The sequence below is a fragment of the Salmo salar genome, chromosome ssa11, assembly GCF_905237065.1.
Source record: "Salmo salar chromosome ssa11, Ssal_v3.1, whole genome shotgun sequence".
In the NCBI taxonomy this organism is placed as follows: Eukaryota; Metazoa; Chordata; class Actinopteri; order Salmoniformes; family Salmonidae; genus Salmo; species Salmo salar.
In genome coordinates this window covers 64,232,649-64,243,521 of record NC_059452.1, presented here as the reverse complement: position 1 = coordinate 64,243,521, position 10,873 = coordinate 64,232,649, and the positions used below count along the sequence as shown (strand labels likewise).

At 42.5% G+C, this 10,873-nt stretch overlaps 1 protein-coding gene across 2 annotated transcripts; it reads left to right on the top strand.

The window, feature by feature from the left end:
• Window positions 1-1,325: 1,325 nt before the first annotated feature.
• LOC106562903 (F-box/WD repeat-containing protein 2) lies at window positions 1,326-10,873 on the top strand. 2 transcript variants are annotated; one of them, XM_014127977.2, is made up of 9 exons: window positions 1,326-1,649; window positions 1,769-1,806; window positions 2,510-2,796; window positions 4,179-4,401; window positions 4,828-5,022; window positions 5,356-5,516; window positions 5,904-5,990; window positions 6,216-6,385; window positions 6,635-10,873. In XM_014127977.2, the coding sequence occupies exons 3-9, from the start codon at window positions 2,530-2,532 to the stop codon at window positions 6,921-6,923; spliced, it is 1,392 nt and encodes a 463-aa protein (XP_013983452.1). In that variant the 5' UTR covers window positions 1,326-1,649; window positions 1,769-1,806; window positions 2,510-2,529; the 3' UTR covers window positions 6,924-10,873. The 2 variants fall into 2 exon arrangements, with proteins under 2 accessions (XP_013983452.1, XP_013983453.1); XM_014127978.2 differs by having other exon boundaries at window positions 1,336-1,806; window positions 5,383-5,516.

Here is a 10,873-nt window from a genome sequence, read left to right as displayed (position 1 = left end):
TGCTAATGCAGAACGCCACAGGATGTTTTTGTGTTGTTTTTATATCTGTTCCTGGTTCTAAATTTATTGAATGGGGCATGCTTATTTAAGATGGTGAGGAAGGCATTTTAAAAAAATAACCAGGCATCCTCTACTGACGGGATGAGGTCAATATCCTTCCAGGATACCCGGGCCAGGTTGATTAGAAAGGCTTGCTCGCTGAAATGTTTCAGGGAGCGTTTGACAGTGATGAGTGGAGGTCGTTTGACCGCTGACCCATTGCGGATGCAGGCAATGAGACAGTGATCGCTGAGATCTTGGTTGAAAACAGCAGAGGTGTATTTAGAGGGCAAGTTGGTTAGGATGATATCTATGAGGGTGCCCGTGTTTACGGCTTTGGGGTGGTACCTGGTAAGTTCATTGATAATTTGTGTGAGATTGAGGGCATCAAACTTAGATTGTATGTTGACTGGAGTGTTAAGCATGTCCCATGTCAAATAATGATGTTAGGTAAGAAAACATTTTTGAGGATTTAAAAAAAGACTGTTTCTCCATGTAACCCATATACAAGTTAGCATAGTTACGAGCCATGGGGGATCCCATAACAGAACCCTTCGTCTCAATAAAGAAATAATTTAGAAACACGAAGTAGTTGTGTGTGAGTACTATTTCAGCCAATGTTATAATGCATGAACTGGAAGGTAGTTCATTAGGGTCACGTTGCAGAAGAAAATCTCCTATAGCTTCAATGCCGCCCTCGTGTGGAATATTTGTGTATAACGACTCAACATCAAAAGTAACTAACAAAGTTAGTTGGTGTCCCTTTTGGTAGGCCGTCATTGTTAAATAAAGGTTAAATACAAATACAAAGCCTCTTGCGAATTGAAGTTAAATTATGAAACACAAAGAGAAGAAAGATACTTTTTGTATGTTTTTTCCTTGGTACATTTTTGGGGGAAGCCTGACTTCCCTAGGCATCCATGAATACACACGACTGTGACTATCTACTTCGTTCGTCCTTCACTAACCTGGCAGAACAGTCATTGCGTCCCGTCAATCCAAAATCATATAGCTGGCTTTTATTTTGAAAAAAGTGAGATTGACCCGGAAAACCATCGCTAAGTAGACGGAAGAACCTTTGCAGAACAATTTTGCAACATTAGGCATGCATCCATAGAGAATAATAGAGGCCTCTGGTGGCCAAAATTATATTATAGTATAGGCAGCGCAATTGAGGGCTTCCACCATTTTAATGTAGTCAACTGGGTGGGACTTCCGACCTCATTGGCTGATCCGTCCAGGTGACCCTATTGGAGTCATGGTCCAACCGGGTCATGAGGAGGGCTAAGCCAAACGCGAAAAAGAAAAAGGACTACTTCAAAACGGAGATTGCCTCAATGGCGCTACCTATGCTGTCACAGACACAAAAATGAGTCCTCTATCTATCTCTATGGTTCAAGCCATTACCTCAGTGGGTGCATCCATCGAGCTAGATTGGATATAGCTAGCTAACGGTAGTAAATGTATTAATCTACGTTTAGGTAAAACGTGACTGTATACGCAAGAGTATTGGTGCGGATAACGGTTAACATTACCTATCCGTTAACTTCGGAAAGAAGCAGATTTCCTCATTCCAGCCAGAAAAGCTAACGTAACGCTTATTTTCTAAGGTGATAAACTAATGACCTTTTGACATCTAGCAAAATGGAATATTCTGTTAGTTATAAGTAGCGTTCTATTGTTTTGTGGAACGTAAATAATAACAGGTTTTCCTGTCTGCCTTGGCTAGCACAATACCTCCCACAGATACGGGTTCTACGGGAAATGGTAAGTTGTACTACCGTTTCTACAGCTAGCTAGATCACCTACATGTTCTTAATGTTAACGTTAGTGTACAATGCACCTTACTACTGAAACTAACGTTAACTAGCAGGCTTAGGAACGTTAACTTTACAAATGATAGTTACATTCCTTGAACTCTTAGCTATTACTTTAAATAAAAGGGGCAAAGCTAGCTAGCTAGTCAGAACAGTAGATGTCTTGTCTACGTTAGTTAGCTAAGAACTCATGTTGGCTTAAACGTGTGAAGTATGTAACGTTAGCTAGCTAGGCTTAAGTAAACGATTGAGGTAGACATTTGCTGGTAGTGTTAATGAAGTATTCTAAACAGTCAAAGGTGATCTTTGAGAATGTATTTTAACTACGCTTTAAAGGTAAACTCAGCGAAATGACGTTGCCACGTGCAGCACTGCAGTTATTGAGATTAGCGATATACAACACTTCACTCTGTCACACATTATCTACCCATGTGCACGGATTCGCTTCACGCTGTTAGTTTGGTAGCCACGGGACCAAAACAACCGAGAAGTTGAGCCTCGCGCTTCAACACTCTTAGCTGTTGCAGAAATGTACTTACTAAGTTGTTTGTTTACTTTCTGCATCTACACCATGTCGCTGAGTCAACCTTTTAAATACATAATAATGGTATGTAACGTTAACTAATCATCGTTACTGAACCCTGTAACCGTAGGTCGACGTTCTCATGTGTCCATGGAGAAGGCGGCCTTTGAGGGGTGGCTGGAGTCGGTCTCCGCCTATTTCCTCACACTGAGTGACCAGCAGCGCAACCAGTCCCTGGACCAACTCATCTCGCTGAGCGGTGCAGTCCAGCTGCGGCACCTGTCCAACGGACTGGAGGCGCTGCTCAAGCGGGACTTCCTGCGACTGCTGCCCCTGGAGCTCACCTTCTACTTGCTGCACTGGCTCGACCCGCAGACCCTGCTCACCTGCTGCCTGGTGTGCAAGCAGTGGAATAAGGTCAGGCTCTCTGTCATGGTGGTTGGATCTCTGGTGGTGTATAAGCAGTACCACAAAGGTCTGTGGCGCATTCAGCAGGACACAATGTTTTGGAACGTTCAGATAGAAAAACATGTTATGTAGGACACACATGAACAAGGAATGGCTCTAGTCATGGCATTTCTATCTGCAATGTTTGGAAACTGAATGTGGCCCAGGCTTCATGTTATGCCCTTTTCACAGCATCGTGCTGACCTGAACCGTACTGTGCTGGCTTGGTTCTTTTTTCTACTTTCATCTTTCCAGTGTGGTTCTGTCAACTATTGGTGGATGCATAACCAGGCCTGCACAGTACCACTCAGTATGTTTGAAGGGGTATTTGTTAGTAGCTGGTGTGCAAGCAATTGAATAAGGCCAGGGTCTCCCACATGTGACACTAGCTAAGTTTCCATGGGAATATCTTAGAATCAGCATAAAGAAAATGTGCATTCTCCCACCAGTGGTGTTTCCACCAAACATACTTGTTGTGGATAACAAGAGTACACAGAATTTTCTTTTTGCTTAAGTTTTCATTTACCTAATAAAAATCAAAAGTTCTCAATGGTCTTTCCACCTCATTTTCAACTGTACTGATAGTTTGGTCACAAACTGTTGTGATAAATGGCAAATGTGTCTTGTATTGGCACGTGCGCTCAAGCCAACAGCTCGCAGATACAGTGCGGGTAGGCTAGTCTACATGATGTTATTATGGTTACTGAGAATATTTTTATTTGTCAAGCATCGATCATCATGCCACCAGAATAAGACCCTCGATATTTATTGGAAAGGCGCATCAAGATCACCATGCACTTCACCACCCTGTGAAGTTTAACTTATTTCATCTGTAGCCTAATAAACTGCATTGAGTGGTAGTACCACACATCCATATCATCATGTGACTTTGATATGTTGGATATTATATCAATATTTGAGCATAAAGGCGTTTCACCACCATTTCTCGCATAATTAATTTTACGGACACAAAAAGATCCCATCATGTTGAACAAAAAAATGTCTATATTTATAAAATTGAACAGAAACTTTGTATTTCCATCACAGCTGTCATGATTAAAAAAAAATTGTAAGCTATAAAATTCTCGCATAACTGGATGGAAACGTGGTTAATGATGATATTTTGGATTGAGAAATGTACTAGTGGTGTGGTGCAAGTAAGGACCTATTTTAACGTGTGTTGTAAAATGGTACTTACTCCAATGTTATTGAGGTTAACTTTGATATTGGACCTCCACATTTTGAACCTTTCCTCCTAAGATTTGCCTCGGTTAGTTAGATTTTACGTTTGTTTGGGTTGCTTTGTCCTCGGTTCCGGTTGAACTATATAATCCTTTTGGTATCTCCCGTAGGTGATCAGTGCGTGCACGGAGGTGTGGCAGGGTGTGTGCCAGGACCTGGGCTGGCGCATCGACGACTCCATCCAGGACGCGTCCCACTGGAAGGGTATCTACCTCAAGGCCAAGCTGCGCATGATGCAGTTGAAGGACCAGGAGGCCTTTGAGACCTCATCGCTCATCGGGCACAGTGCGCGCGTCTACGCCCTCTACTACAAGGACGGCCTTCTCTGCACAGGTGGGTTATATGTGTATGGTCATTCTGGGGTGTGGTGAGTGGTCTTCAGTGTTCTCCTACCATAAATTTGGCCAGGTGGCCTTATTACTCTTTTGCCTGTTGGGTTGAATTTAAGGTTTAGGTGTTAGCATCTGTGAATAATGCTTCAATTGGCACGTTTGTGCAAAATGTAGTATCTGTAACAATCGCTAGTTTGCTGGAGGTCTTTTGTAGTCTGTTAAAATGTTGTCGTTACATTCATACATGTAATTCTTTAATTCCTCATTGTAAAACTCTAATTATTTCCGAGGCTCTGATGACCTTTCTTTAAAATAAGATGTTAAAGCTGCAACCTCGCTCCGATGCAATAATTTCATTCACCAACGTTTCGACAGCCAAGCTGTCTTCATCAGGCTATCCTCGTAAAATTCACAAATGATCTTGTAGGCTCTGATGACCTTTCTGCCAAACTGTGGGACGTCCGCACCGGGCAGTGCATCTACGGCATTCAGACACACACCTGTGCCACAGTGAAGTTTGATGAGCAGAAGCTGGTGACTGGGTCCTTTGACAACACTATCGCCTGCTGGGAGTGGAGCACAGGTGCCAAGATCCAGCAGTTCCGTGGGCACACGGGTGCAGGTCAGTGTACCGCTGGGGTCCCTACCTTTCCCAGTTGCTGACTTAGGGGTGTTACGTCCATTGTTCATTTGGGTTTTAGGAAATACATTTTGTGAGTTAGGCATTGTTTCCTAGAGACAGCTGGACTGTGCTGATCTGTGGGTTTTTGATTGACAGGCAGATATGAACTCTGATTTTATGCGTGGGAGCTACCACTCCATGTAGCCTCCATAGACCGGTTGTAGAGAACTTATCAGTGTCTAAATAGCTCTATTTTACAACCCCAAAAAATTCTTAAGGCTACGAATTATGATGGTCATAAATGGCAGAGCCATGTGTGTTGGTGTACCAAAGCCAGGTCTCTCTCCTTGCCTCTGGCAGTGTTCAGCGTGGACTACAAGGATGACCTGGACACGCTGGTGAGCGGCTCGGCCGACTTCTCTGTGAAGGTGTGGTCCCTGTCGGCAGGCGCCTGCCTCAACACCCTCACGGGACATACTGAGTGGGTCACCAAGGTAAACCTGCCTATCAACCTCCTGTCCTTGGTTATGTTAAGGATTGCTGGAAAATTTAATCGGCATGTTTGTGGGTACCTGTTGAGGACCTGGGGCAGAATTGCACCACATTTTTTGCTAATCTTGAGTAGATATTTGGGATGCAAGGTGATTTGTAGATCAGTGATTGTGCCCATTGTCTTGTGCAAATGCCTGTGAAATGGATGAAAGAAGGTTTTGCAGTGTTAATCGATAGTAAAGCCCTATCTAGCACATTCACAGCTTTTTTTTTTCTTCTGGTACATTTAGTTTACAAACTGCAAGCTACCCAGTGTTCAATAAGAATACTAGATGAAGGACCCAACTTGTCTCACATATTAAGACTATCAAACCATTTCCACTGTGTAGGTGATTCTTCAGAAGAGTGAAGTAGAATCCATGGTGCACTGTCCTGGTGACTACATTCTGTTGAGTGCTGACAAATATGAAATAAAGGTAATATGGTTAATTAATTTGTTCTTCTTTGCATCTGCTGCCATTCAACTTTCATGCAATAATTTAACCCTGTGCTTTGTCTTTTGTCACTGTAATATGTAAGATGGCTCCATACAGTGTGCCCCTCAGCACATTTTGACCACAGTGCTGTTTTCTCTACAGAGATGCATATATTCCCACACATATAAACAAATGAATGTGTGTGTATCATTGGTTATTTCATAGGTTTGGCCTATAGGCAGGGAAATCAACTGCAAGTGCTTGAAGACCTTGTCCGTGTCAGAGGACCGTAGTGTGTGTCTGCAGCCTCGCCTGCAGTTTGACGGCCGCTATGTCGTTTGTAGCTCGGACCTGGGGGTCTACCAGTGGGACTTTGCCAGCTTCGATATCCTCAGGTAAACTGCCCAGGGCCTTGTTTCCTGATAGAAACAGAACTTTAACCCTCAAAACAACCAGGTTGTAAACGACTTGATTCCTTGCTAGACTTGCTGTGAATAAGCCACAAAATCCTCAGAACTTTGGAGTATATGACTCACAATATCCATGGTTGCGAACAAAAGGAGTTTTGTGGGTGTTCATACATGGAATGTAACGGAGCCCTTCATACCTGCCAACAATCAGTTGCTGAATCTCCTTCTTTCCAGGGTCATCAAAACGCAGGACCCCGCCAACCTTTCCCTGCTCAGCTTCGGCGAGGTGTTCTCGCTCCTCTTCGACACCGACTTCCTGTATGTCATGGACCTGAGGACAGAAAAGATAACGGGTCGTTGGCCTCTGCCTGCCTACAGGAAGTCCAAACGAGGTTCCAGCTTCCTGCCGGGAGTCACCTCCTGGCTCAATGGGCTGGATGGGCGAAATGACTCTGGCCTCGTGTTCGCCACGAGCATGCCTGACCATAGCATTCACTTGGTTCTGTGGAAAGAAAACCGATAAAGATAGCTATCGACGAAACCTACGAGGGCTAGGTTGTCAATTGCCATGTAAACAGGGTGCTCTGACTTTCGAAACCCAACATCAAGTTAGATAATGCATGGGCCAAAGTTGTTTTACCTTTTTTTTTTCCTCGACACATGCTCTCATACATACACGCATCATGTGACATGCTGTCAGATAGAGTATTGGAGATGGCTTCACCAACCATAAGACGCACCAAAACGCTGCTATGAATACAAGGCCCAGTTCAGAGGGCCAAGGCAGCAGTTGGTTTTAGTTCCAACCCTGCCATGGGTCTTCTCACTTTGAAGGAAATACAAGGACCGGGACGGTGGCTGAATGAAGACCGAACTCTCGAAAAACTGCATGTTCTACAACCATTAGACAGTGACAATTTTATAAAAACATTGCAAAACAAGTCAGGCTCTACAGCTGTAGACATTTCCCCTGTGTTACAATGTATCAGGACTTTTAAACTTCGGACAAGGTTCTTCAAGCAGTTACGAGGCGGGAAGTTGCCTTAAAACAATACTTTGTTACAAGAAAGTACATCTATGACTTTGGCACAGTGTATTCTACGTTTTTCCTAGACTGTCACCAACCATCCCCATGAGAGTTTTATGTTGAAATGTTCAAAGTGGTTTGGTGCATCGGATTTCTACCATGTGAAGCGTTGTTGGATATTCAATGTAAATCCATTGTTTGATAATGCTTTTCTTAGGGGTGCTTGTTTTAAAAGTCAACTTGACATTAAGTTGTGCCTTTTCATTTGATTTGAATATTCACCTAGGTGTGACAAATCAAGCTAGAACTTCATTATTACCAGGCACATTGCAATGAGATAATGAATGTGTGGTAATTGTGTATATATATTTTTATCTTTCGTACTCTCCATACTATAACCAACCGCATACAATGTATTTCTAAACTTACTAGGCTTGTCACAATACCAACATTTTACAAACCATTTTTACATCAGGCCAAGTATCATGATGCCACGTTGTAAAAATAATAAGTGGCCGAGCATCCTGTTCGCCCTGTCCCTCGGAAGCTTGTTTCCTAAACGTTCTCCAAAAACCTGTCACTGTAATTCACACATTGAATTTAACTTCACACTGTTTAGTGTATAATAGAATGGCTGACTTGGTCATATTTGGCTGGAGGAATATACATGCATAATGATCTGCATGTCTTTACATTTTAGTCATTTAGCAGATGCTCTTATCCAGAGCGACTTACAGTAGTGAATGCATACATTTAATACATTTTTTTTGTCAGTAAGGGGAAAACACTGCTTGAAACCTTTACATGCTGACCAGACCGGACACATCGCGTGCGCGAGCGTCGCAAAATAAATTTAGAAATCAATGTTATTCAAATATTGCACCCACACTGCTCGCGTGCGCCAACTAGCGTCTGCGATGCCAAGGGCTAAAATAGAACTCCTCCCATCTCCTCAATGGTTTATAGAAGCAGGTACCCACGTGCCATCTCCTCATTGGTTATGATTGAAAGACAACTGTTTTGCCGGTCATCGTGGTAATACTATGAAAGTTTAGATGCGATCACCATATAAGTTCAAAGATGAAAAAGCCTGGAAGGAGGAGAGATGACTAGAAACGATTGGGTTGGCCGTTTTATCTGTGGCTTGTCGGAGTAGAGGACCTTGTGCATTTCAGGTAAAATTACAACAATGTTTATATCCCAGGACAAATTATATAGCAATAGCAAGCTAGCTAAATAGGACAAATTAGCTAGCAAGTGCAAGCTAAATTGCCATACATGTTTAATGCTTTTCGACCTGTCCCCAAATGAATGTCATTGGTTCAGAGTTTGTTTTGATATTTTAACCTGTGTGTCGTGATCATGTTTGCTGTTGGGGGACAAAATAAATGTATGCACGATGGCGCACGTGCGCAGCCGGTTTGGGTTCCGTGTAATTACTCTTCAGTTAAGACACTTCCTCACGCTCATACACAACTCTCCCTGCAACAAACACACATACTCCCATGCTAACAACTTTTAAAAGGATAGGCACCAAACAGAATTTAAGGAATACCAGAAAGTAATCGATTTTTTTTATATAGTTTAGGCCTATATGAATCCTACCTTTTGAAGCACATGTCATGAGTAGCAAACTCTTTTCCTTTCTTCCTGTGCCAATCAAATGTGCCTAAGCCTACTGTCAATTACCAGGTTGTTGGCTAGCTAGATAACATGATTGAACGTTGTTTGTATCAAACCAATAATTAGCAACCCGGGATTAGTTTAAAACGGCCCACGACATGGTTTGTGAAATTACATAAAATGCGGCGAATCCCGATAGGAAGGGGAAAAAAGGCATTCCGTTAATAATATGGGTAATATTTTTTGAACGTTTAGGCCAACTAAAGACGACGTTTTTTGTTGTTCCTGTAAAGCATGCCTGTCTCGAAAGGGTGCTCCATTTCACCTCTGACACGGCATGCCTGTGAACTACTCGGACTGGTTTGTGCTCTCGGTAATAACAGGCGATGAATTGTATTCAACATTGCTCGCTACTCCAAAGTAACAAATGTACACATCTAACAGAAGACTCGTCTGCTTCCTCGCTCGCCATCGACTATATATTTTTTAAACTGACGGAGGAATAGACGTGCTTGAAGAGCGGACAGAGAGAAGCAGGTGAGTGAGGGCTGTTAGTGGATGCAACGCACTGATTACAGCTGCGACACCTGATACGCGAATGACAGAAGTGGATATCATTGGACCTGCGCATACAAGAGACTAGTTAGTGGCTGTTGCTTAAATTCAACTGAATCTATTAACAAAATTGACTTTAAACATTTAAACATGACTTTAAACAGGCGCCAGCAGGCTCTTTAGATCGGCAGGGCTGAACAAGTCGGTAGTATCGTGAAACGGTACAATGGGGTTCTAAAATGTTGGTATTATAAAGATCATCCGTTTTGGTACCTTTTATTACCGGTATACCGTGCAACACAATCTTGCCGCCATTTACCCCACATGATTCACTTGAATATTTCTTGTGAATTGCAGTATTGGAGTATAGACCAGGTAAATGTTTTTGTTACAGGATTTTAAGTTGGGACAATGTGAATGAGAGTGAGCAATTGGTTAACAGCTTGGGAGTCAAAGCAAGACTTGACTCTCAGCTATGTTTTACAGTGACATTCGGTTCAGCAGTGTACTTAGCAGACCGAGTCACTAATTTAAGAGCAAATCCCCATCCATGCAGTTTTTAAATGTCCATTTCAACACTTAGATATGTGATTTTCTCTAAAGATAACATTGGTTGCTCAGAGGTGAATTTAGCCCAGAAATGTTTTAATACTCTGAAAGAGACCTCAAACATATCAGGAGTCTTCCCAGTTAAGTGGAAAAGACCGGATAGATTTTACACCAAGGCTATATCTGAAAATGTTAATGGCTGTTAAATGCATGCTTCTTCCATTCTTGTTTCATCAATTCCTTGCCCTCCCTCTCAAAGCTCATTGGGGGAGGTCTGAGGGAGGGACCTAGGATCTTCTCCAATGCACTTTGAAAGGTAAGAGGTAGTTGAGGAAACAAGGATGGAGGCAGCAAGGATTTGACAGCTAGTAACATTTTCAGACAGTCTATGCTTCCCTTCTCCCAAGGATTCCTGAACTGCACTCTGAAGTTCTGTAATCTGTACAGACAAGTAGCTCTCCTGCCATTCTGTTGATGCCTTACTAAGCAGATGGCGAATGGTATGGTAAACCTAGACATTTTTGCTGATACAATCTCATGTTTCATTAGTTCAAACAAGGCCTCTGAGGTCAGACCTCTACATGCATTGCACTGTAATAGCATCACACAACCAACCAATCTTTTTTTCACTTGCATACATCAATCAGCTTAATTCAGGTATGTTGGTTGTATATAACAATGTTGCTGTCTTTCAAATAAATGGAAGTTGCTAACTTTAA

What these genes read in the sequence shown, in the direction of transcription:
- LOC106562903 (XM_014127977.2), top strand. Translation starts at nt 2,530, where the DNA reads ATGGAGAAGGCGGCCTTTGAGGGGTGGCTGGAGTCGGTCTCCGCCTAT. An exon ending in CTGACAAATATGAAATAAAG is followed by an intron (nt 5,991 to 6,215) that starts GTAATATGGTTA and finishes GTTATTTCATAG; the next exon opens with GTTTGGCCTATAGGCAGGGA. An exon ending in GCCAGCTTCGATATCCTCAG is followed by an intron (nt 6,386 to 6,634) that starts GTAAACTGCCCA and finishes CCTTCTTTCCAG; the next exon opens with GGTCATCAAAACGCAGGACC.